The following is a 27,885-nucleotide window of genomic DNA, read 5'->3' as shown; positions in this document are numbered from 1 at the left end:
AAGTTTGGATTTAAAATATAAGAGAAAGAAAAAAAATCAGTAGTAGGAAAGGGGGTCTGGAGAAATAGCTCAGTAGTGGAGTGCTTATGGTGCTTTCAGGGGGTTTTAAACCTCAGCACACCACACCAGACAACTCACAGACACCTATGACTCGAGCTCCAAGGGACCTGTCACCTCTCTGGCCACCGTGGACACCTGCGCACACACCTGCACAAACACACACTCTCTGTCACATACACACACAAACAAAAGAAAATAAATCTTCTCTTCAAAATCTTCTATTCAAAAGGTGAATAAATGTGAAGATTAGTTAGTTTATCATAAATAACTGAGCGGGCATAGAGAATAGCCTTGAATAAAACTGTAGTTAGAGCAAGAGATAGGAACCTAGAAGTGCTTGCCTTTAGTGAGACACAAAGGAAAATTACCTTAACTACGGCCGACGTCACAGAGCAAGGAAGACAGTATAGGAGGTTGGTTCTAGGTCCAGTAAGTAACCTATTGTGTTTGATTATGAATTGGAGGAAAGGAGTTCTGAGGCTCTAAATACAAAGAGATAATGACATGGTCTGCCTTGATCATTACTTACCGAACGCACTCTACAGTTTTTCTAATGCTGTACCCAGTAAGTATGTGCAATTACAACAGTTACTCACGGAAAAATCTACCAAGTGTTAAGGGCACACTTCATTTTTGATACCTAAAGGGAGTTTGGGAAAGGACAGTCTACCATTGACCATAGGTGATGGAGGATGAGATGGCAGAGGGCTGTGTGGTCACCTTCTTGGGCATCATTGGTGTAAGCGTAGTTGCTCATAAGCAATGCGTGCTGAAGACAGGGTTCTTAAGGCATTTTTATTTTTTAATTTTATGTATTCACCATTGCTCTCTTCAGACACATCAGAAGAGGCATCAGACCCCACTGCAGATGGTTGTGAGCCAACATGTGGTTGCTGGGAATTGAACTCAGGACCTCTGGAAGAGCAATCAGTGCTCTTAATCACTTCTTAATCCAGCCTGTCACAAACTAAATGAAACATAACCTAGACACAGCTCATCAATACTAAGGCTCGCAGCAGAGATGTCAGCGTTTGTGTCTCAGAGTTAAAATGTGCAATATGACAAGGGAAGTATTTCGAAATAGGTGCCACGGCTTGCCACCATCGCTGCTCAGACTCCGTGGTAACTCCTCGCCTGTGCTTGACCGTGTTCAAGGGGGTTTCATACTGTTTGCCATTCCTTATGCTCATACCTGTGGCTGTGAGCAGAGGCTCACACAAGCACATCTCAGAAGCACAAGCTCTCTGCAGGTGCACTGCTCTCAGCAGGGTATTTTGAGAAATCCTTAGGAAATCAGAAACAATGGACCAGGGAGATGGCTCTGCAGACAAGTGCTCACGGCCAGCCTGACACAGGATTTGATCCCTGGGACCCACATCATGGAAGGAGAGAACTGAGTCCTGGGAATTGTTCTCTGACATCCACATGCAAGCTGCTGACTCACAGTTTCCTCAGTTTCCTCATCCCCTCCCCGACAAATAAAGGAATGCAGAAACTATTCTTTAAAAGAAAAGAGGATCCCAACAAAAGAAAACAATTTTTTTCTTCATTTTATCCAATACATACATTCCTCTGTATCTACTGCATCTGAAGATGGCCTCAGATTCTTAGGAGGGTGGCAAAAGCTAAATTCTCACTGAGATGCTGATGCTAAAATCAGAAATGAAGTGTTGGATAATTTTAATGTTGTACCTTAATTGCATCAAAAAAAATCATTCTTTATGATGACCTCTAAAAAATTAATTTACCTAATTCCTTGAAAACTGTTTAATATTATGAAATAGAAAAGCATATACAATTTCTACTCTTAATGAGTTTATTCTGGTGTCATATTAGAATGCCATGAGGGAGCCAATCAGATAGTTCAGTGCTTGCTGGCAGCATGAGGACCTGAGTTACATCCTTGGGACATACATGATGGAAAGAATGAACCAACTGCCAAAAGTTGACTGTCACACAAGTGCCATAACACACGGTATACACGTGCACACACACATGCATGCATACACACAAACACACGCATATACACACATACAATACACATATGTACACACATGCACAACAAACACACACACATACACACATGTATGCATATATACACATGCACAACAAACACATGTATACATGTGCATACACACAAATACGCACACAAACATGCATGCACACACACGTGCACTCATGCATATATACACATACATACATGCATGGATACAAATGCGCATACATACATACACACATGTACACATGCACATACACACATACATACATACACATGGACACACATACACTCACACACATGCACACACACAAATGACAGAATTAAAAAGAAAGCATAGTTGGACCAACAATGAAAGCAGAGGATTCCCTTAGAATGGTTAGTTATCCAAATATGGAGAAGACCATTGTGATCTTGAGAAGTAAGAGCAACTCTAGAGGAGGTGTCTGTAACAGAGATGGAGAGATTTGGACAGGATTCGGGAGGTATTTCAGACATTGAGGCTCCAGAACTTTCTTTTTGGACAAATATAGGAAGTGAAAGAAAGAAATGAAGAATAACTCCTCAGCTTGGCTCTTGGGCAAGTCTGTTTTCTGATTGTGTAACTCAGGAAGACACAGAGACAAGCAGGATCTGTGAAGTGTTAATGGGAAGGGGTGTTAAGAGCCCATGGTTCTTCTAATTTAAAAAAAAATGGTTTGAAAACTATAGAAAACAAAAGTGCAGGTGTCCAGCAGAGAGATGGCCGATCTGTGTCCAGAGATCACAGGGAACTTCTGGTCTGGGATGTCTGAATTAGAACACCAAGAACCAATTAGAGACTGAAGTGAGAAGCCCTGAGTGTGGCCCACATTCCAGTACCCAGAGACTGAACAGAGAGAAGATTCCAGAAAGAGAGGGTGGCATGGAGCAGCCAATGAAGGAAGGGAAAACTCAACTCCACCCTTGTAAATCACCCTTGTGAAGTTCTGCTTTACCCAGACCGCAGATGGCAAAGAAGAGAAATTCCTAGCTTACTCCCAGGAGAATCGACACTTAGCAGCATGCAGTTCCCCTGTGAGCTAGCTGCACCCCAGACACATGATCACCCTCGCACACACCAAGCCTGGAGCTGGAGACAGAGGCCTGGACCTTCTTTATCTTCTTTTTTTTAATAAAGCTATACATTTATTTCATTCAATAATGAAAGAGACTCCTCAAGACAAACAGAAACTGTGTTCACTGTGCAGCCAAGACTGTCCTTGAGCTGATCCTGTCTCCTTCACATCTGAAGTAGGGAGACTCCAGGAGTAAATCCCCAAATGTATGTGGTGTAACGGATCAAATCCTCACTGCCACCACGTCTTTCATGAGAAAGAGAAAGAGAGTAATTCAAGCCCAAATTCCACTGGCAATAGTGGATCTCTGTTCCTTTTATGAATAAAAAAAAAACAAAAAACTGCTGCATCTATCAAGAGTCAGCTGGTTGTAAATGTTGGGTTTGATTCTGGGCTCTCCGTTTGGATCCCTTGGATGTCACTACTCTGTTGCTTTGGCTACCATGGCTTTGTAGTATATTTTAAATCAAAGAGCAAAATGCTTCCAGCAGCTTTACTTTTCTGTTAACTTTGCTTTGACTACCTGAGACGTTGTGTGCACATACAAGTTTTATGATTTTTTACAATTTACATATGCATGCATACATACATACATACATACATACATACATACATTCATACATAGGCAGGCCTTGGATGTAGGCATTTGCTTAACATACACAAGGTCCCAGGTTCAATCCTCAATACCATCACCAACATAATACAATAAAATAAATATATGTGTTTATATGTACATTCACAAGTTTACCCCCCTCACTGTGGGTTGCTGTGACAATTTATATTATTTTTTATAGTCCATATCTCTCCCTAAATTATTATACCTATCTTTACCTTAACACATCTTACTTTATGATAGTTCTGTTTTGAGACAGAATCCTATGTAGCCTAAGCTGGTCTTGAATTCACTCTGTAGCCATGACTCTCCATGAGCTGAACCTGTCTCCCACATATCTCAAGTAGGGGGATTGTAGGAGCAAAACCCCAAATGTATGTCATGCAAAGGATCAAATCCAGGGCCGCATGCATGTTAGACAAGCACTTAACCAACATAACTGTATTCCAGCCTGTTTTGGCTTTTAATCTTCATATGAAAGACATGTGATTTACACACCACGAACACATACTTAGAGCATCCGGAATTTAACTGCGTGCCTACTCTTACCAGCGAATTTAGGGGTTTCCTGTTTCTTTACCAGTGGGCTGTACCTTCTATGTGCCTGCTTCTCACGTTTCACTGACTTAAGGAATTTTACAGCAGACGCATGAGGAACCCCACACACCTGCTCTGTGGCTTTCTCTTCCCCTTTTGGAAACTAGATCTTAGGACATCAGCTTGACAATCTCAGTCATGAAAACTTGGATGTGAGTGAAAAATTCTGAAAGACAGAGTTTGTTCTTGGACAGGAACTTTTAAAACATATTTGGTATGTTAGGAACTTAATGAATATTCTCCCCATCCCTCACTGTAAATAAGGTTTTTTTTTTTAATCAGTCTTTTGCCTGAATGCATGTCTGCCCCACATACATGCCCAGTGCCTGCAGAGGACAAAAGAAAGTGTCAGATTCCTTGATACTGAAGTTGCAGGCAGTTGTGAGCCTCCAGGAGGATGCTGGAATTGAACCAGCGTCCTCTGAAGAGCAACTGATGCTCTTAACCACTGAGCCATGTCTCCAACCTCTAATTTATCATTTAATACATTTTCAGATGCTACATATTTGCTTCTGATATTCTTCAGTATTCTTTTTTTAAATATTCAAATTCCCAGTTAAATTCAGAAAAAGAGTCTTCCTAGGTTGATGAGATGAAGTCTAAAATAAACCCAAATCTGACAGATTACTGTTGTTAAACTTTTCTCTTCCAAACTTTATGAGCCACGTATCCTGACGCACTGGTCCTGACACACTGGCCCTGACCACAGTTACCATGGCACACTTATCCTGACACACTTATCACGACCCAGCCTGAGTAACTTTTCCCGCTCAGATCAGCTGTCTCCCCCTCACCCTGCTTCACACAGTGCTCTCTCCTGCAGAGTTTGCTACCATCAATGACAGTACTGTGCTGCTTCTGCTTGAGGCCTCCATGACTTATATGGGTGTACCTTTAATTTTTTCAATCTCTATTTTTCATGGTGGTTCTTAAATGCTTTTACCTCCCTTTTATCCCACCACCCACCAGAAGTGGTGGGAAAGAAAGGATAAGGGGGAAGTGGACCTGTTTAGAAAGGTTCTTTGGAACAACTCCGGTCTTTGTTGTCTGGAAATCGGCAACTCAGTTCATGATTAGCAGTGACAGCTTCATCCACTCAAGACCATTTCATGGATACACCAGCAGTCGAGTTCAGTAGAGTTGGGTTAGCAACAGCACTACCTAGCAGAGACAACCAGCCCTCAGTCTTGCCTCCAATTACCAGGAGGGACCAGGAAAAACACCAGAAGTTCTGGGCTGTGCCTATCTCAGGGAAGAGAAAATCAGCGAAGACTCAAGACCTACTAGCATTGTACAGCCAGCTCTATAAGCAAACCTAACTCAGCCTTCTTCACTGGCCATCGGGTCTTTTTTATACCCTCCACACGTCATGCGTCCCCCACAAGTCTTGCCTCAGCACATGCATCTCTCTCAGCTGACATTACTCCAAGTCCAAGGAAACAGCAAGAAATCACAGCACACCACCAAAAGTTTCTTGGTGCGTTTCTCTCTATGGAGTCCCAACAAATGCAGCCCAACTACACAGTGGAAGGCGGATCAATACATGTGTGTTTTAGCAAAGACTCTTTCATCACGTGTCCTTTCACGTGTTTAATTTAGCAGAACATTGTTTCATCTGTGTCTGCTTCAGCTAAAAGTTCCTTCACAAGTCTGCCTTAGACTTTCACCTGTGACCACTTCAACTAAACATTCCTTCGAGTGTTTACCCCAGCAAAACCCCATCCAATCAACTTTCCAAAGAACCCTTAAGTTTCCACTTCATATGGGAGATACTTTGTTGGCAAAGTTGAAAATAATTTATGTGAAAATGCTTTGTTCTGCTGTAAAAACTTTATTACAATATACATGGAAAAGACTCTCAACTTGCATTTTCACACATTAGGAAAATTCTAGAAATTCCTCACACTGAGGCTGAAGATTGAAAATAGGGTTTTTCCACATCAGACATAGAGATGATTTTTACAGCACTGCTACCAATGTCACATGTATAAAACTCATCAAGTTTAAAAGGATACAACAAAGGCACTGGGGAGTGCACCCACCCTTTTGGATTTAATAAAATGTCATAAATACTATTCAATGGACAGTTTCATCAGTGAGCAGCATCAAAATACACAGTAAATGGGACATACTGTCTCGTGCCTTGAATCCCCACATTTGAGAGCCTGAAGCAGGAGGATTGCCATGAGTATAAGGACAGTTTAGGTACATTAGTGATTTGTAAGGTGCAATAATCTCTCTCTTATTCTCCCTGCTCCCCCCCCCACAGAGAAAGAAAGAAAGAAAGAAAGAAAGAAAGAAAGAAAGAAAGAAAGAAAGAAAGGAAGGAAATATACTAGCAAAGAAAGATGTATTTGGAACAATATAGACATTAGGTTCTGCTTCAAGACTAAGACTTGATTGTTCCCCTTGTGACCTCCAAGAGAAAGAAGGGGTTTTCTGGTGAAGCACAGAGGGTTAGGTGCTGCTCTAACTTCTGAGGTCCTCTCCGCTCCACAGAGAGGCAGCAGCTTGATCTTCCCAGGAGCCATATAAATTAAATGGTACTTAGCATTGCCGCCTTCCATGCTGCCCAAGTTCTGCATGTGGTACTTCATTGGGTTTTGTGTGTGGTGTTATGGGCACACTCATATGGATACATACACACGCACACATGTATGAGTGTGTCGGGGGGGTGTATAGATGTCAGGGGTCAACTTCAGATGTCTTTCCCAATCACGCTCCACCTTCCTTTTTGAGACAAGGAATCTCATTCAACCATGAGCTTGCTGATTCCAGAGAGCTCCAAAGATCTGCCTGTAGGTGTCTCCTCAACGCTGGAATCTCAGGCCATCTTGCCTGACTTCGTATGTAGGTGCTGGGGATCTGAACTCAGATCTTCATGTTTGAGTGACAAGCAAGTTATCAAATTTAACTCCTTCTTTTTATCTGGTTTTTGTTAAGTTGGTTTTTAAGATACAGTCTCATATAACCTAGACTAGCCTCAGACTCACTGTACCTGAGGCTGCCCTTGAACTGGCTTTTTCTGCTTCCCCATCACAAGTGCTAGGATCACAAGTGCACACAGCTATGTACGGCCTTGGAGTGTGTATTCTTAGAAGAGAAAAGGCAGAGCCTGCCGTTATTCAGTACTGCCCAACTGTGCACACTCGCTCTCAAGGGTGCGACTATGAGCTGGCATGATCCCCCACATCTTAGATCTGGCTCACAGTCCTGTCAGCAGCGAGAGATGGGGGTGGAGTCGGTGACCTCTGACCCTTGAGGTTTCATAGGTCTCTTTTCTTCAGAAGTGAGACAGAGCCCGGCCTGGAGGAGTGGGTGACACTTGCCAGTGACAAGGAGATTCTGGCATCTGCTGGGATATTCCCTGCCTAAACCTGACTCATCTCTTCTCCTCTTTAACTCTCTCACCTGAACTTGCCACTTCCTCATGGGAAATTAACTCCTAATGGCACTCAAGTTCAGGCCACCTGCAATGATTCTTATTTTAAAGTATTGGTTTCCTTACTAAGCCATAATTAGGATATTCTTAAAAAGGAAGTCAAAACCAACCAGAAATGACCTGAAAGGAGCCAACTTTTTTCACAGAATGTTCAAGCACTGTGAAAATATAGGACTGAGGACCAGGTTCAGGAGAGTGTGGTAAAAAGCATAAAGACACACAAGTAACAACAATGAAAGATCCACAGCAGAGATCTGGTTTTCTGAAAGGACAGTGCAGATAGTGGAACACACTGCCAGGTCAGCCTAGACAGGGAAGACGCAGCCTGTCCGGTCTGCCCACATCTGCTCGAAGATAATACAACCCACTGTCACACCAGGAGCGTGAGCTCAGCTGTTCCCATTCTGGATCATCTAGAAAGAAAGGTCATGGCATCTGCCACACAGAAGTCACCACACAGCATCCACAATACATGGGCAGGAGTAGAGAAGAAATTCAGAACTGAGAGATAAGCTTGTATACAACTTACTAGACCAGAGGACCAAGCCAACTAAGCTGGTGACTCAGCTACTGGAAACGAACAGAAAATGGTCCAGATAGCATGGTGTGGGGCCCTTGACTAATGAATTGATTTATTGATCAAGGTAAAGAGTCTATGATAAAACTTTTATCTTTAAGATGCTATTAAGCATCTGGTTCCCCTCCATCATCCTTTTCCAAAAAAAAAAAATAAAAATAAAAAATCATGTTAACTGTTTAGTTTTATCTCTCTTAATTTTCACTAAAGTTTCAAGAATTCAAACTTCTGACCTAAGAGAAAAGGCACATTGATACTAAGGCCAAATCTTCATTATCTTAAGGAAAAAGAGCCCCTTTCCCATTTTCCCTTTCTTCTTTCCTCCTCCTTCTTCTCCTTCTTCTCTTCTCTCCCTCTTCCTCCTCTTCCTCTTCTTCTTCTTCTAATTCTGTGTCTCACTCAAAAAGTTACGTGTTGTCAAGACAACGATAACTCCAGGATGGATGACACAGAAACTATTAATAGAGTCTGGTTATAAAGCCGAAACAGAAAACAGAAGTGTCCAAAAGGAGAAGTTGAAAACACAAGTGGGGACACAAAACATTCTGCTGTTGGATGCAGTTGGCAGGCTTTGTGGATGGGCATATCCAAAAGCAGTATAAAACACAGGCTTTTATCTGCCTGCCTGTGAGTTCTCGGGGCATCCACCCTGTTACTACTAAAAGTGTGTGTGTGTGTGTGTGTGTGTGTGTGTATTTGTGTTTTAAATTTTTGCTCTTCCCCCAGAACCAGCCCCTCCGAAATCACTCTTTGCAGTGAACAAAACACAGACATCGGTGACCCTGCTGTGGGTTGAGGAGGGTGTCGCTGATTTCTTCGAAGTCCTCTGTCAGCAACTCGGCTCTGGCCACGGCGGCAAACTCCAGGTACTGATTGCTTTTGACTATCTTTCTGAATTATTGTTGATTAAGGCTAATGGAGTAACTAGAAACTTCTGTTTCATGGAACCACAATGTGTGAAAACTGTCTGCTTGGGTTTTTTGGGTGGGTGGGGTGAGGTGGACAGGAGCAGAGGTAGAAATTTGCAGTATTTGTAAGGCATACCCATGAGGACCTTAGATCACCTAAAGGCTACTTTAACAGTTAAGAACTGTTTATTGTGTTTTTATTTAAACTTATGTTAAATATAAAAAGACATTGCAAATAATCATGCCAATGCAGAAATAAGTAAAATATATGTTCTCCAGCAAAGAGTGGGAACTCATATCTTGTAGAAATAATTTAAAAGACAAAAATCCCAGAAATGGTTACTGCTAAAGCTTTGGGGTCATAAAGAGCAGAAATGACAAACTAAGGTACTATACTCCAGGTCATGATGGAGGGCAGGAGTGGACACTCAGCTCTGGGGGGTAGCTAAGTTGAGAGAGAGAGAGGAAGAAGGAGGAGGAGGAGGAGGAGGGAGGGAGAAAGAGGAGGAGGAGGAGGGAAAGAGAGAGGGAGGAGGGAGAGAGGGAGAAAGGGAGGGGGGAAGAGAGCTTTAAAGCCAGAGGAGGAAGGGAAAGGGCAGGTTAGTGAGACAGTTCATACACTGCAGGGAGTGGAGTAATTCTCCCCGCATAAATAATTGATGCTCTTTCAATAAATGAAGGCCTTGTGCCTGAGAGGAGAGACAGGATTGCTGGGAGGACAGCTCTTTTCAGACTGATTGCTGAGATAATCGGCTTTGATTCCTCTGCCCCTTTGATGGTCTCATCTATGAATTTCTCCCTTTTGATCTGTGCTGACTAGCTCGGTCCTGTCTCTGTTCTAAGAACCTTTTTGGAAAATAACTGTTCTGCCAGGAATGGATTTTCTCCTCTGTAACTATAGTGATGTCTTCCATTAGAGACACAATAGTTAGTCAGCTACCTGCTGCAATTCAGCCCATTTAGCAAAAGGCTTTCTCTGCCTGCTGCAATTCTTTTCTGGCCTAGGTGATGGTGGGTTGGGAAATCAGTGCTGTTGGCTACCATCTGGCTAGGCTGCAGTGTTTCACAATCTTCTTCTGAGAAAGAATGGCATGCTGGCTCATTGTTTATAGTGTGCTGTGTGAGTGTGTGTGTGTGTGTGTGTGTTACTGTCTGACCATGGATCCACCTAATTAGCAATTTACTTTTCTAAAAAATGAGATAATTCTGCTTCTGAGCACTATGCCATGCTTTGGGTGAATGTGATAAAAATAGAGAATGCACACAAACAGGTAGGGTTCTTAATATATAAAGAACCACTTTAAGTAATGAAGATGAAAACCAACACCCCTAAACAAACACATAGGAAAACAAGAACAAAAGATCCTTCAACATATGAAAACTTAAAAAATCTCCCTCATGATACGAAATGCAAAATAAAACTACTAGACACAATTTTCACTGGAAAAGCCTACAGACAAATATGCCACGTCAGAAAGAAAGCAGGAAAACAGTCATTAACACACAAAAGTAAGGAACAGGTATGCTGGCCTGTGGAGGGTTAATTTTCAATAGTTTTCAGTATTAAAAAGGCGTACTTGGTGACTGAGTAATTCAACTGCTGAGAAAATATGAATACATATTTGTATACCTTCAAATACAGTGTGTGTGTGTGTGTATGTATCTGTCTGTCTGTCTACTTGTCCATCTGTATTTGTGTGTCCATATAGAGTGTTTTAATTTTTCTTGTTGCTAGGATAAAATACCTTAACAAAAGCAGCTTCCAGGAAGAATCTCTTCCAACTCATAGTTTCAGTGTACAGTCAGTCCTTCATGGTGGGGAACTCCTGGCAGAGGAGATGGAGGAAGCCACTCACATTGCGTCAACAATTCAGAAGCTGACAATTATGGTGTCTTTGTTCAGATAGCTTCCTTCTGTTTATGTTGTCCGGGACCCAAGCTCAGAGAACCTCCTTTGGGATGGGTCTTCTTGGGTCAATCAACTTAATCACAAAACTATCTCACAGGAATGCCCAGAGGCTAACCTAATCTAAACAACCCCCATTTCAGGGGTGATTCCAGGTCCTGGTGACCATAGCAACCATCACATATACATAAATGCAATAAGTGACTGTACATGCACAAGGGTTTCCATGTTTGCAGGATGATGCTCACTTAGCGTGATCACGACAGCACACAAAAAAATCAACAGAGCAGTTAATCCTTCATCAGTAGGAGGCTGGTGAGATAAAGTATGAACTTCTAACAGACCTGTGTGCCCTCCTTCAGAAGGGTAAAATGGGCACCGGAAAGAGAGATTTAGGGTTAATGATGCCTGCAGCTCTTGTACAGAACTGAGGTTATTTTTCCCAGAACCTATATGGTTGTTGACAACTGTCATCAACTCCAGTTCCAGGGGATATGGTACCCTCTTCTGGTCTCTACAGGCATTGAATGCATACACTACCCATACATACAGACAGACAAACATTCATGCACCTAGTTTTAATGTTTTCATTTTGCAAAGTATAAATCAGCTTAATTTGAACTTACAGCAAAGATGACGACAGATGATTCAAGTACGAATAAGCAGAGTAGTGTGCAAACTGCATCATCATTCACGACCGTGGGCTGTGACGTCAACCGTGACTTCATATTTATGCCCCCATCAAGTAGGTACAAGGAGAAAAACACCCAGGAATGACGGCAGCTTCCATGGAACAGGGTGACATGGAAGGGAATAGAGAAAGGGGGAAAGGTTTTTCACTATTAACCTTTTCCATCTTTTAATTATGGTTTTACTCTGCACCTAACCTCCTTAATATGGAGAATACTTTCACAAACAAGAGGATGATGTGAAATGTGTTTTATTGTCTCCACCTCCAGGAACCGGTAGCTGTTTCCTCCCACGTGGTGACCATCTCGAGCCTGCTCCCGGCCACCGCCTACAACTGCAGTGTCACCAGCTTCAGCCACGACAGCCCCAGTATCCCTACATTCATAGCTGTCTCCACAATGGGTAATGATACAGATTAAGTCAACCTGGTCTTTGGAAGTTTCTACATTATTTTTTTTAGTGTTTCCTTCTAAGTAGACATAACCTGCCTTTTTACGGAACCAGTCTACTTTGGAAAACTCTTAAGCTACAGGTTCAGGGAGACCTTGACTCCTATCCCAAAGTACGCTTGGCTAGAACATGTGATTTAAAGATTCATATTGTCTTCAAGTCTTTTTTTTTTAAAAAAAAACATATGTAAATATAGGATAACAGTATATGAATTTTAGATTTGGGTTATTTGAGTTCTTTATATGTTCATGTTAATGAGTATGATAGCCTTGCCTGCATGGGTGTATGCCCACTGTGTACATGCCTGCTGCCACCAGAGGTCCGAAGAGTGTATCAGATCCCCCTAGACTAGAGAGAGATGGTAGTGAGCAAACATGTAGGTGCTGAGAACCAAATCCATGCTCTCTGCAAAAGTAGCTAGTGCTTTTAATTGTTGAATTATATCTCCAGTTTCATCTTATGTTCTTTAGAATATTAGAAGCAAAAACACAGAAAGCCCTAAAGGCATACACCAGTCCCAAAGGACATACACCAAGAGAAATCACCAAGGTCACTATCCTTAGAATCCTCAACGGGGGTAGACATAATCCTGACCAACTCATTCTCATCTGTACAGGTCCTTGGCTGGCCCTGAACAAATAGGAGTTACCATTCCTACTTAAAATCAAAGCAAGAAAGGGGCTACTTCAGCCGTGCTAACAGGCTGGAACAGGGCCAGCCTCCTTGTTCTTTTCCTGCAGTATAATATGTACATTGCTCTCAGCAGGAATTCCAGACCCTCTGTGAAGACCCCGTGTAGACAGCCACTCTTAGGAACAGTCTGTCCCTTTAATGGATTTGCTTTTGTGTCTGAAAACTAGCCTTGTGTTTATTGGCTAAGGCACTGGTGAGTAGTGCCAGCCTTGCTTTGTTTTGGTCTTAGTTTTCCTATTTAATTTTTCTTTGTTAGGAGAAGAGACAGAAGTACACATGGTCAATGTTTTACACTCCTTCGTCTTACATCTCAGGACCCTTTCCTCCAGGGTTTTTGTCTGACTATTCTTATTTGCTTGTTTGGATGGTTTGGTTTTTGACAAAGAGTAAAGTTGAGTAATGCTCTAACTACATAGTCCTGGCTGGCCTGGAACTCATAGGAATCCTCCTGCATCGTTCTTTCTTGAACTCGTAGGGATCCTCCTGCATCATTCCTTCCTGAACTCAGAAGGATCCCCCTGCTTCATTCCTTCTTTCAAAAGCTGGAGCTACAGTCATATGCCACCATGAGTGGCTTCTGTGACACTTTTTAAAATGCACTTTAATGTCTATTACTTTTTGTCTGTTCCCTGGGAAATAAGAGTAACAGGTGACATTTTTTGTCCAGTTTACTTACAAGTGTGAACAGATAAGCTTGGGAGGTAAATATGGCTCCCCATGGAGTTGACAGCCTGCTCTCCTGTCTTCCTGGCACTCAGCCACAAACCCGAGCAGAGGTGGCACATAGCAAGTACTCAAGGCATTAAGGATTGGCTCCGTGGGGTTTTGAGATGGGTTAGCATGTATCTCAGGCTGACTTCAAACTCACTATATAGTCCAAACTGCCCCCAAGACTCTAATCTTGCTACCTTAACCTCCCAAGTGTTGGGGTACAGGCATGTGCACGCAAGCCCATCAGCTCTCTTGTTTTCTGACCTATGAAGGGGGGCAAGCATCTCCCCTGTCTCAATGGAACCTATTTCCTTGTTTCTTGCTTCCATTTTCCTGTTCATCCATGATAAGTAGACCATTCATCAGAGAAAGCACATGACAGCAACCTCACTCTTAAGGACTCTCCAACTTATTAATAGATTTAATCTTTGTGTATGTGCAGACGGGAAGCCTCTGAGCATATGGCTACAGCCCGTCAGAATGCCTACTTCTGGTAATGTGTAAAACGCAGCCACAGACGGCAGCTCTCTGATGCCTCACTCCTATGCATTATCTGCTGGGAGCAAACGATCCAGCTGTGCTTCCTGATTTTAAAGTCTTGGGCATGAAATAAGAACCTGCCTCCTTTGGAGCTTTTGAACGTGTTAAACAATGGTAATGGATGGTGACAACTTCTACAGTCTTAATTTTCAAATAGTTGCAAGCCCCAGCATTGATCCTTCTCACCCTTGAAGCTTTTCCTTATAAGAGTGTCCTGCTTGCTGGAGGTCTAGGAAACAGACTCACTGTAGCTTGAAATATTTAACAAAAAGCACCATCCCACGCTATCGCAGGCTACTCTCTGGCCCCAGCAGTCTCGCCACCTCCATGGCTAGCCCCATGCAGTGACCGCCCATCTCCAGGTTCTCTTGCTGCGGATTCTGCCCACATTCTCAGTCATCTGGCCCCTGTGGTTAGCTGTCACATATCTCCAGAACCCAGTAAAATCAAAACTCTGGAAGCTTGTGATTTATCAGTCAGATTTATGCTAGTAAATTCTCAACTCACAAAACACCGGCACAATGAACTCAAAACTCAATTGCTATAAACACAAGCTACACACCTAGACGGGGCAAACGCACCCTGCTTAGTATTTAATCAAGTATCTAAGAAATCCACAGTACTTATGGCCCCCAGGGCTGTGTGGTTCTGGCTCCTCCTCTCCTTCTCTCTGTACCTCTTCTTCACTTCAGCCCGCCTTCCTTTTCCACTGCCCAATCATAGGCCCTCACCTTATCCTGTGCCTGCCCTCACCTGCACATAGACAGCAATCCACATGTCCCACTTTTGTCCAGTTAAAAGGCTCTTTCCTCTCAAATATGAATGGAACACAACTATTACCATTTTGTAAATTATAACCCACTTTCCTCATTTACCTAAGGACCACCCGTCAGCCCCCAGCGCTCCCCTGTAAGACAGGGCAATGGTTCCCTTAGACAAATATAGATGTTGTCATTATCATCTTCATCATAAGCTCAACGTTCCTACGGGTAGAGGAAAGACTATGGATGGCTCTGTCACTTTCCATGCCCTGTAATCTTTAGCAACGTGTGATTTCTCTCTCTAGTTACAGAGGTGAACCCTAACGTGGTGGTGATCTCGGTACTGGCCATCCTCAGCACGCTTTTAATTGGACTGCTGTTAGTGACCCTTGTGATTCTCAGAAAGAAGCACCTGCAGATGGCTAGGTAAGAAAGGTACTGTTGCTTGTTCATGTGTGTGAGCATGAGTATATGTGTCTGTGAGATTGTGTGTGTGATGATGATGATGTGCTGATAGAAGTCAGGACCTTGTGTATTTTAGGCAAATACTCTACCACTAGGCTAAGCCTCAAGTCCTTTTCCTTAGACACATTCTCAACTACTTTCTTCATGTTCAGGAAAATCAATTAGTTTTCTGAAGACATTGCTGTTCATTTGGTAACCACTGCATCTGAGAAATTTGCTTCAAACATAGAGTTGAACAGTTGCCTATTTCCAGAAAGGAAAAACAAAAAGGTGTCTTAATTAGATTTTTATTACTATGAAAAGATACCATGATCATGGCAACTCTTATAAAGGAACATATTTAATTGGGGCTGGCTTACAGTTTCAGAGGTTTAGTCCATTATCATCATGGCGGGAAACATGGTGGTATGCAAGCAGGCATGGTGCTGGAGGAGCTGAGAGTTCTACATCTTGGTCTATGGCAACAGAAGGAGACTGTGTACCCTACTGGGTGGAGCTTGAGCATAGGAGACCTCAAAGCCCACCCCCATAGTGATACACTTCCTCCAACAAGGAAACATCTCCTAATAGTGCCACTCCCTATGGGCCAAGCATTGGAAGATGTTGTCTAGGGGATGCATTCTTATTCAAACCACCACAAAAGGCAACAGAAAAACACTGGTGAGAGCTAGCCAGTGGAGGAAAATGAAGACTAAAGTTCTGTGGCCCAGAAGCCAGAGAAAGTTCATCTCCTGGGAAGCAGCGACTGTAACCTGCATTTAGCAGGCAATGTGGAGTAGTATGATGTAATGTCCAACTCAGGGGAAGCATGGGGTGAACAGCCATGCACACGAGCAATGGTGGAGGGTCAGCTATGGAGGAACAGATGGTGCATGCGTCAGGGTCAACCATGGAAGTGCAGATGTATGTATGTCAGGGTCAGCCATGGCCGTGCAGATGTATGTCAGGGTCAACCATTGGCTATTTTGGCTCAAAGAGTTTCATTTGCTACATTTCAATGGGCTGTTTCTTTGTGTTTTATCTTTGGTTTTGGCATTGTATGTAAAACAGAATCATATAAATCTTACATTACCCACCCCACACACCCCCTTTTAATGCTATTCTGAGAAGATGGATCAAAGTCTCTCCTGCCCTTCATGTCAGGCAAAAAGCTCTGTCAAGTAATCACACTGATTTTGTCTCTTACCAACAGGGAATGTGGAGCTGGCACATTTGTCAATTTTGCATCCTTGGAGAGGGAAGGGAAACTTCCCTACAGTTGGTGAGTATCATATCAGGACGTGTCTCCAGCTGGCTTAGCTGGCCGGTACTTGCTTCAAATTTTATTTTATTGTTGTTAAGGCATAGGTGATTTTTTTTCTGGATTTCCTTTCTTTATTTCAGCAGGTAATCAATGTGGCCAGAATCATTTCTATAAACTGAATGGGATTCTTAAGTAGAGGAAAAAGGGACAAAAAGTCATGCAAAGGGCCCAAAGCCATGCTCCAGTGCAAAAGCTGCAATGAACAAGTGGCAGCCCCAGGCCCAGGGGGTGACTTGAATAAATAACATAACATAGCCAAGTGCCTGGCAATGAGAGCCAACATTTCTACTCAAATATGAAATAAAAGTGTTCAGCCTAAGGGGCTCACCTCTTGTAACAAAGACAGATACAAATTTGAAAATTGTATGATGCCTTTGTCATTTATAATTGGAAGGGAAGGTCCTAGAAGGAAGAGATGCTGAAGTAATTAGAAAATTGCCTAGAGATGAATTCCATTGCAGTTGTACTGAACTATGATGTGTAATAAACAGCAGTCCTGTCCAGCTTAGCATTTAATTCAGAATATCCAAGAGAATCAGCAATTAGATAAACTTATTCCACTTAAGGAATCAGGGTTCCTTGTATCCTGTAGTTTGCATGCAACCATCAAAGAGTTGAAATGAACCCACCTTCCCCAAAGTGGCCAATGTCAAAGAAACAGATGTTGAGAGCCCAGAGTTTTAATCCTACAGAGTTTACAAGGTAAAGAACTTTATTTAAAATATATAATCTCCCTCTCTCAGAGTGTCGGCGATGACCCGCTCTCATCGAAAACAGAGTTGAAATGAGATTCTCTTTGATATGACTGTACTTTGAGTCATTTTAAAATTTTAACATGAATAGAGTGTTCCTATTAAAATATGATCAATCCCGTTATGAAGAAAGAGAATGTATAAGCCCTTGGTGCTGACAATTTTAGAAACATGAGGAAGTTTGTTCAAATATGTTAGGACTCTTCTCAAGATTAAGAGACTCACCTACTCCTGCTTCTTCCCTTTAAAAGACTGGGTCCCTAAACCAGTGGCATGGGGCTCACCCAGAAAAACCCCAATTTGTATCTGTGACCCTAGAAAGCCGTGTGTTAATGAATTTCATAGCTAGTCACAATCTATAAGATTTATAAACCAATTTGGGGAAACTAAAAGATTTCCTTTCAGGCCATTTCTATAAAATCAAGAAAATTCTCCTGCAGCTCGTAACAAGCTTAGTTTCACCAGCAACAGCACATTCTGAGGGAGTGAGATGTGCTATCTCAGTGGGGATTTGTTCTAACTGAAGTGACAAGATGACAGTTTCCTTCTAGATTTACTATTAACTATAGGTGCATCGAAAAGCATTTTTCAATCCACATGAATGGATGCTCTAACTTGAGTGCTGTTTGAATCTGTGAAAGCTGATTCCAACTGGACATTTAATGTCAATAAGAATTAAAATGAGATTGTTTAATGCTTTACTTCCACTTTGATAAGGACCAATGAAAAACCCCAGGCCATGGATAATCTGTCGATTTTGAATGAATGATATCCAAGAAGCACATTGAGTGGGTGCTTTAAGAAATAGCTTTAGAAACTGGTTATGGTTTAAGTTGAAAATACTGTTGGATGTCACATCAAGTGGTACAAAAGCCTGATCCTCCCTGGAACCCACATATGCAACCTGACCACTTCTCTCCACTCATACAAGCTGCCATTCTCCTACCTGACTTTTTAAATTAGGTTAGGTTGCAAGGGCTGAGGGTTGAAAAATAACACATTAGGTGCTACTGAGCCTTGGGGAACTGAGTGGAAAACTAGATTTCCTAATAGCAGACGAATTGGTGCCAAATGAGTTGAAAGTTGTCTCTGATTACAGTGAGGACTTGTGTGAATAAAAGCCAATTCCGCCAATATTGTAGCCTTTAAGCCTTGCATTGGAAGACTACAAAGGGGAATACTATTGAACTATGGTGTGGGTCGGCCCCGGCAGGTAACTTACTGATAACTGTACACAGCTGAATCACTAACCCTTACCACGTTTTCATCTTTGCATCTGTTTATTAATGCTCACAGGCGTAGGAGTGTGTTTGCTTTCCTAACCCTGCTGCCTTCATGTCTTTGGACTGACTATCTTTTGGCATTTTATATTAACCCTTGGTAAGTGACTTCATTTTTACTATTTACCCAACACGAAGTCTTTAAAAGTCAGCTTGCAGAAAGTAAACACAAGGAGTTATGGGATTTGTTTCTCCTTGCTGGATTTCATGGGATTCTCAGTGCGTGTTGTGAGGGAGGAAGTGGAGAGGCATTGAGACAGTGAGTGGTACCCAGACGCCTACAGTGTCTTCCCAGTTAAATATTCTGTATGTCTCTTGCAAGCTTTCCTGTCCCAAGTTCCTCATCATTTGTGTCTTCTGGGGGTTGGTCTGTTGGCCTACAATCTTTGAATCCCATTTTTCTTCCCATCCCCACACATGAGAGGGCTCCTTTATTTCCAAGAAGGAATAGGTGGGAAGGTAGAGGCAGGAGCCTCGGAATCTGGAGCCCTCTGCTTTCATAACCTCACTTCTGTAATTACTGACTATCTAACTGCATATAAGTCTCTATGTGCAGTTATCTTCGCTAATACTCCCACAGTCTGCAGCATGTGATATTCCATTTAGAGATGGGAAGATGGAACTTTGAGCTGGTAGCTAAGCAGCTAAGGTTGCTCTTGCAGAGGACCCAAGTTCAATTCCCAGAACCCACAGGGTGGGGACACAGCTCACAACCACCTGTAAATTCAGCTCCAGGAGATCCAGTGCCATCTTCAGGCACCTGTACTGGTGTGCCCATATTCTCACACACTCACATATACACACAATTTAAAGATAAAGTCTTTACCCTAAGAAGAGTGGGTATCTTGATATCATGAGCCATCATATAATAAATACAGGTTCTGAGCCCAGAAAATCCCCTCTCCACTCTGAACAGAATAGAAGCACTTTCTTTTAATCTTTTATTTCCTTAATATCTAAATCACACAGATAATCAAGTATTGAAGCATATCTTTTTTGACTTTTGCTATGCTATAATGATAACAATTATGAAAATAGACTTGACTTCTTAGGCCAAGTAATTCAAAGTTATTTTACCCCAAAACCATTAGAGAAAAAGTCTTCCAAAAAAACCCTGAGAAATCTCTGTCTCTCTGTCTCTCTCTGTCTCTCTGTCTCTCTCTGTCTCTCTCTCTCTCTCACACACACACACATACACACACACACACACACACACACACATGATTTATTGTTCTTAAGTATTAATTCATGGTTGTTTTGGTAGCAAATAATAATAAACAGCTACCAGAAATGTGAGTAACGTGAAGCAGACTAGGAAGAAATAAAGGTATCTCATAGAATGAAACAGTGATTGTGTGTGTGTGTGTGTGTGTGTGTGTGTGTGTAAGAGAGAGGTAGGAGGAGGGAGCAGAGAGACACAGAGACACAAAGAGAGAGAGGAGAGAGAAGGGTGGGGAAGGAAGAGAAGGATGGAGAATCTCGACAGCAATTTGTGCACAGAAGCCGTTGACCAAATATTTGTCCAGTTCTCTGAGGGCAGAGGGATACAGGTGATCTAATTTATGATAGCAAGATGCAAAGGAAGCAGCATTGAAAAAGAGCTCCTTAGTATCCGTTGCCACTAAAAATTTGTACGTTCTTTTTTTAAAGATACCAGAGGGAAGTTTAACAAGGCCAACCACACACCACTGTAGAGGCGTTCACTACTGTTATCAAGGCTGTCGCCACTTTTCAGGTTAAGATGTCCACATCATCAACTCAGTGTGTCCTGTAGTTAGCATTAGATACTCTCTGGGTATGAGCAGTACATGTAAATTCCACCTTGACCTTGAAACCTGCACTACCTTTCAGCTAAACACTTCATCATCCTAAGGAATTCCCAACTGTCCTTAAGAGGCAGGTTGTGACTGGAGCATCTGCCACAGGGTTCAGTTAAAAGAAAGCTGTGAACAGTGCCACATACCTTTCCCAGCCTGGTCTCTCAGCTCTTCTCCTTTTCTATAGTTCACAATTTGTGTGTCTTCCTTAAGGACCCGCTGTTGAACAGATGGCCAACCCCTTCAAGGTCCACTATGGAGAGTATCAATCAGGTAGTGTGAAACCCTAGTCCAGAGGTGCGAAATGCCCTACTGTTTTCAGAAGAACATCCTGAGGTTGTAAATAGTTGCCTCCAGGTGAGAAGAGACAGTTCACGATAAGAGGCCAGTCTTTCTTGTCACAATCTAAAATGTCCACACATCCTAACCAGAAAGTGCAGCTTGAATTCCCCACTGCTTGATGTGTGAACCTCTCCCTCTGCTTGGGTTCGCTAAGCCTCCCATGGGTGTGTTTGTCTTCATATTTCATCCACCTTGTTAACACCAGCCACAGACAACACAGTTCCACCCCCACATGCTTTCAAAGCATTACTCGGCTTCCCCTAGAAGCAGGGGATTTGAAGAGATGGGTTCCTATTGGTTTGCTAACCAGCCTCAGATGCCTTTAGGAGACTGAGAGGAAGTCGAGAGATCCCATCCGACAGTCATGTAGTCCTCCCCCAACCCCTGGTGACAGAATGTGTGTCTGGCACTAGTGCCCTATTAGATTGGCTTCTACAAGGATTGCTGACTTCAGCGGTCTTGAAGTCGGTCTCTTTAAGGGTATCTCCACTCTGAACTAAATTCACTGCTGTTCCTTCTCTCTGCCATAGCCACCTGCAAGCCATGCTCAGACATCTGTGCTTCTACTGACTCCTAAAGGGTATTTTAAGCATGGATGACATTCAGTTACAGTGTTCAGCTGTATACATGGCCAGTGTGTGCTACGTTTGAAGTAGGGTACAAACCAAACGGCCTTTTTCAGATTTTATGGTGGCTTTGGTTTTGCGTGGGAAATTGTTGCACTTACGAACCTGGGTCTTGAGGGTTCTATACTTTGTCTTAATCACCGTTGAGTCCACACCTCTGTCATTGCCTCCGACACTTGAGGAATGGGCTGTAGTGTGGTTGGTTTTCTCAGACTGTTGTACCCCCAAAGAACTTAGAACCCACCTTAGCTTCTCTAAGCCACTGGAGCTTTTAACCTTGTCACCCATAAATAAAAAGGGGGAAAATGACGTGTGTATGATTCTGTGTGTCTCTCTGTCAGTCTTTCTGTCTCTCTATCTTGTGTGTGTGTGTATGTGTGTGTTTCACATGCATGTGTGTGCATGCGTTCATGCCTGCCTGCCTATCTGATGGGTGATGTTCATTTGGTTGTTTGGGTAATCTTTATGACTGAAAAAAAGATGAGGCCATAAACTTTGCTCAAACCTTTGAGTGTCACGTGTGCACACTAGTTTGCCCCATCATGTACAGTGTAAATTGATAGTCAAGCCTTTACCTATACATAAGTGAATTCTCCACTCCCACTCATTGTAGTAGTACATTTTGCACAGCACTCAAAAAAGCACAGAAAGATGCTGTCCATGTGCTGTGGTCTGTCATCAGTCAGTCTTGGCACATTCCACAGCCTTCCGAAATAGGGACACTCCTGATTCAGCGGAATCTCCTTAGAGCATTGAAAGAGTCCACAAATCACACACAGACCCTCATGGCCACAGCACATACACCATACAAATTATACAGTGGAATTTCACATCACATTGAAAATTCACTCACTAACAAACAGAATTGAAAAAAAAAAAACAAAAAACCACGTGCATCTGTTCCCCATGAGTCTTGTTTCCCCTGAGCTGTGAGGAAGAGTAGCTCACTCCATCAGCAGGGATGCATGCAGCATCTCTCTTCCGCACACACCCCTTTGCATTGGATTTCTTTTAGTTTGTTTGAGTAGGAGAGAATTCTTGTTCACTCTCAGTCTCCTGATTTAGCAGGGCTGTCAGCCACCTGCCCTGGCCTCATACATTCTTAAAGTGCTGGTGTAAGGGGCTAGGTAGTGTTCCTGACATTAACTTACCACCATGAGAGCTGAACCAAGGAGAAGCCATGGAGCTTTCTCTAGGTTCCAGCATCCTAAGTGGTACGGCTATGCCTGACATTAGTGCTTTTTAACTGATGGGGCAGATTTGTATTTCTTCTAATGTCTAAGATAAAAGACGGAGAAGATGAGTCCAGGCAAGAAAGGGAGAAACAGGAAAGGGGCATAGGGCATCTTCACTTGAAAATGGGAAGAAATAAAAACTATCCAATCCCAGAAACTCCACATGCCGCTATGGATGCTTCCCTCCTCCTAACCCCTTGTCTTGACTGCTTCCTTGCTGTCTGGAGGCCCCATTTCCCAAGACCTCACAAGCCCAAGTGACAGACCACGCTATTATTATGCTTTAGACAGTTTGAGAATAGCAAATAATCTTTCCTTTTACTGGTGTGCATTCATTCTACACAGTGGTGCATTTATTCAGTGGTGTGAGCTTCTGTGTATGTGTGTGTGTGTATGTGTGTGTGTTTGGTATGATGTGCATGTGTGTATGTGTATACATATGTGTGTGCGTGTGGTCTGTGTATATATGTGTCTAGACAGGGGAATGCATGTGATGTGTGCATGCATGAGTATTTGTGTGGTTTGTGTGCATGTGTGTATGTGTGTTTGGTACAGTGTACATCTCTGTGTGTGGTTGTGTGAGGGGTGTGTGTGGTATGATTGCAGAATCATACCACAGTGAATGCGTGGAGGTCAGAGGACAACTTTCAGGACTCGGTTCTCTCTGCCTTGAGTTCTGGGGCTGGACCCAGGCTCTCAGACCTGTCAGCAAGACCTTGTACTGACTGAGCCAGCCCCAGCCCTCAGGAAAACGTTTTTCTCACATATATCCCATGCTTTGAGCATATTTGTCTCCTGTGTTCAACCCAGCCTCCTCACTCCTCCATTTCCTAGTCCTGCTCCTACCTTAAAACAACATATAATAAAGAGAACACACGGGATGTGTGATTTGCATAATTGACTCACAAAGTGAAGTTATGCAGGTATTATGAATTTAAGACCTTTTCCTTCAATTTGACAACACACACACCACACCACATGCACACATATAAACACAGATATTACAGACATACACACACACACTGCACATACATGCACACTATACCAAACACACACACAGCATATTCTCCTCCACACAGATCACATGCACTTATACACACACACATGCTACAGACACACACACACACTACAGACACACACACACACATTGCACATACAGGCACACTATACCAAACACTCACACAGCACATTCTCCCACACATAGATCACATGCATACACACATACACACACACAAATGAACACACACACACTCACGATTCCAAACACACACACTGAATTCTCCCACACACAGACCACATGCACACACACACATATACACACAAACACTATACATACATACACATACACCATGCATACATGCACACCATATCACATACTCCATAGAAAATGTGTAATTTGCATAACTGACTCACTAGGTGAAGTCGTGAGGATAGTATGAATTTAAGATAGTTTCCTTCATTTCAACATAATAATCATTCATTGGCCATTCACTATGTCACTCACTGTCCATGCTCAGCCCTGAAGGGCACAAGCGTCTAGCAGGTGGGACAATAAGAATCTACCACACCCCGTGAGACATGGCCATGTGCCAGGTGCAAAAAAGCATGCTTTATTCTTTCAAAGGCTTTCTGGAGCTGAGATGTCTACACAGTCACAGTTTTATTGTACAAATCGGTCACTTGATGTATCAAGTACTTGCACCTAGAACTGATTATTTTCTATTGACATTTTTGGAAACATGTGTGCCTTTGTTAAACTATTTAAAGACCTGTGATATGGATTATAGCAATATTTACTACCATTTCATCATGTGTTCAGTTAGGTAATGCGTGCTGCTTGTACAGATGATGAAAATACGACAGAGTACTTAGACACAGAGCTGCTATCGTGGTGTGAGGCGACGCGGGTTGAGTCCTTAACCTGCTGTGTGAACACCATCAATCTCAATAGCCCTAAGTAGATGTGATTAACTGAACCATACACTAACACTTCCTGCGTTCGAGCTTATGAGTTATTAATGTACTAAGCAGAAACACATGGCAGGCCCATTTCTTCCTATTTATTGAAAGCATGAGTACATAGGAGAACTGTGTAAGTCACACCCTTCCCTCCAACAGTGACACAGTTCACACCGCCTGCTGGAATGACCGGCAAGGCTATTTCAGTCTGAAACTAAGAATCCTGGCATTAGTTCTTTATCCCCCGACTCTTCTCTCTTGTTTATAGACTCTGGAAATCAGGAAGTGGATATTTGTGTAATTTACTAATAAAACATCCTACTAAGGTAATCACCAGGAGCCGACGACTGTATTTATAGAACTCAGTTTTCAGCAAGGGGGAAATATAAAACGCAGGCATGTTCTTGCAACCTAATAGTTTCTTAACGTGAGTCAGAAATTGTTATCTTTGCATGAACAGAAGACTAATTTAACAAACCCGAAGTATTTGATAAAAATTAAATTAATTTTTAAATTACATTAAATTTAAAGTTCAATCATATGAACCAACTTTTTATCCTGATAAATGTGGATTTTTTTTCCTTTTCAATTTTCAGGAGTAAAAACGGCTTAAAGAAGAGAAAACTGACGAAGTAAGTCCACAGCACTGTTGCCCTCCGAGAGTTCACCCGTCATGATGATCTTAACTTTCCAAGCTTAAACCTTCCTATTGCTACAACTCAGGAGAGGAAAGGGTTTATCTAATCTTACAGGTCACAGTATGATACTGAGGGAAGCCAGGGCAAGAACTGAAGCAGGAGGCAGGTGTAGTGGTGTAAACCTTTAGTCCCAGCACTCAAGAGGCAGAGGCAGGCAGCTTGCTGTGAGTTCTAGGCCAGCCTCGACTACATAGCAAGTTCTAGAGCAGCAAGGGCTACATAGATAGATACCCCCTGACCCATCCCCACTCTCAAAAACAAAACAAAGAAGAACTTAAAGCAGAAAACATGGAGGAACTCTGCCTGCTGGCTCACTATGGCTCATGCAGAGTCACCTGTCCAGAGAACCCACAGAAGCCAGAGAAGCACTGTACTACCCACAGTGGTCTAGGTCCTTCTACAGCAATTAACACTCTAGACAGTTCCCCACAGGCATACGCTCAGACCAGTCTGATCTGGGCAACCCCTTACCTGAGATGCCAGTCTCAGTTAACTGAAGGCTGTGTCAAGATCAGCTACCCAGGTCAAAAAGATAGCATGTTTCCAAACAGTGGCTACCCAGGTCAAAAAGATAGCATGTTTTCAAACAAGGAATTGTCCAGGAAGAGGATGGTGTGTGTTGAAAAGCACAGTCTGTGTTGCTCATGCACCGGGATGGGGAGATCACTAAGGATGCTTATCACAGAACCCATGTCAGGAAAAGCATCAGTCCTTACCATATGGAACCTTAGAAAGGCTGGATTGTTAAGACTTACAGAAAGCTTGCCAGAGGCCATGTGACACGACAAACGTATGACCATCTAACACATACGTAAAGGTAAACAAAGGCTCTGGTCATTTTATGTTTTGAAGGTCTTCATTTATTCCAGAGAAAGGCTCTTGCTCTAGCTGATGTTAAAATTAAAGCTTTGACAGTACTATTTCTGAAATCCTTCATAATCGACAGGAAAGATAATTAACTAGCCTGGGCTCTTACTTACCTCCTGAACTGTTAAGTCATAAGAGAAGGATTCCGGGGAGTGGAAATTAACCATCCTCTCATTTGAGAAGCTTATGAGTTTATCAGCTTCAGGCCTTTTCTTGCTTAAAATTCTGTAGGACATATAAAGAGTGAAACATTTTTTTTAAAATAGAATTCAGTCATGATTTTTACCATGGAGAGAACACTGATGTGTTAGTACAAAAAGGCAAGGGGGCTCTGGTGGCATTGTTGCTGACAGAAACAGAACAAGACATGTGCCACTTGGGTCTACTCACAGACTCTCTGAGGGCAGCCAGGCCTTAGGGGCCAATACCTACCATTACAACCCACGCAGCATCAGACCAACCCACTACAGCTAGCTCCTGCTTTCCTAATGAACAGGGGGCAGGTTAAGTGTTAAATCCAGAAGTAAGATAAATACCTCACTACAGCAATCCACAGCAGAGAGAGCAGCTCTAACAAAGTGTGTTAGACATGCGAGTCCATCTTCAGCTGGTATTTTGGAAAGAGAAAAAGGTTAAAGTGAGGACTCCTCTGAAATAGGACTCTGCCTGGGCTCTTGCCAGACATCTACTCCCCAGTGGCCCCATGGCAGGTTCCTCACTTTCATCCCTTAACCATGACTCTTTTAGGTTTTCATGATTCTGCCGAGGAGGAGATTGAAGGTGAAGCTTTGTGCATGCTAGGCAGGCCACTAAGCTATATCCCAGCCATCCCTGGCTCATGTGGACTAGCCAAGCATGTCAGTATGTCTATGAACTCCCATGTTCACAAGCATGTTTAGGAGCAAGAATCATTTTTCCTATAAGTTCTGATCTGAAACACTAGAGTTTAGATGGAACACCCAAGAACTTTCATTTCCTTATGATCTACTAAAATTTTAGCAGAAATGAATGTCATAAGGTAGCCTACCAGGTAGATTCGCTAGTCAACAGCTTTAACCAAATACCTAGCCCATGCTATGTGGTTGGTAAAGGATATGGAACTGCAGACTCACGGGAGAAACTGAACGGTTACATTAGTTACAAGACTAAAGAACAGGCTAGCTGTATAGTCCCTGCCCAAATGGAAAGGCTGGGTGTAGAGGAGAAAATACAGCTTCAGAAAATTCAGAAAACACCTAGAGACTTCTAGATTTACACTTCACTCGTAGTTTAATTCCTAGTGTCTAGGAAGTCTAGTCAATATATTCTTTTCTCTAAAACTATACTACCAGATGGCACCCTTAATTAAAGAATGTCGAAACAGTGAGTGTTCACTCCAGAAAAGTGAAACTTCAATTTTTGCCAAGAAAAGTTCACAGGTGTGGTGTTAACCAATTTCACAGGTGTTTTGTTAACCAATTACACAGGTGTGGTGTTCACCAATTACACAGGTGTGGTGTT

The 27,885-nt window shown here is 42.6% G+C and overlaps 1 protein-coding gene across 2 annotated transcripts in view; it reads left to right on the top strand.

Annotated features, from left to right (window-relative positions):
- Positions 1-27,885, top strand: part of Ptpro (protein tyrosine phosphatase receptor type O) — a 207,585-nt gene that overhangs the window by 148,861 nt on the left and 30,839 nt on the right. Inside the window, exons 1-7 of one of the 2 annotated variants that reach the window (XM_028780947.1) lie at positions 8,897-9,009; positions 9,109-9,248; positions 12,156-12,288; positions 15,347-15,467; positions 16,699-16,767; positions 18,858-18,941; positions 25,417-25,452. In XM_028780947.1, the coding sequence (XP_028636780.1) occupies positions 12,285-12,288; positions 15,347-15,467; positions 16,699-16,767; positions 18,858-18,941; positions 25,417-25,452 (314 nt within the window). In that variant the 5' untranslated portion in view covers positions 8,897-9,009; positions 9,109-9,248; positions 12,156-12,284. Of the gene's footprint in view, positions 1-8,896; positions 9,010-9,108; positions 9,249-12,155; positions 12,289-15,346; positions 15,468-16,698; positions 16,768-18,857; positions 18,942-25,416; positions 25,453-27,885 lie in introns of those variants that run through there. The other variant, XM_028780946.1, reaches the window with a different exon arrangement.

This window comes from Grammomys surdaster, unplaced genomic scaffold (genome assembly GCF_004785775.1).
Source record: "Grammomys surdaster isolate TR1022 unplaced genomic scaffold, NIH_TR_1.0 373, whole genome shotgun sequence".
NCBI classification, from domain to species: Eukaryota; Metazoa; Chordata; class Mammalia; order Rodentia; family Muridae; genus Grammomys; species Grammomys surdaster.
Note: the sequence above shows the minus strand (reverse complement) of the source record. Positions and strands in the feature narration are given on the sequence as shown.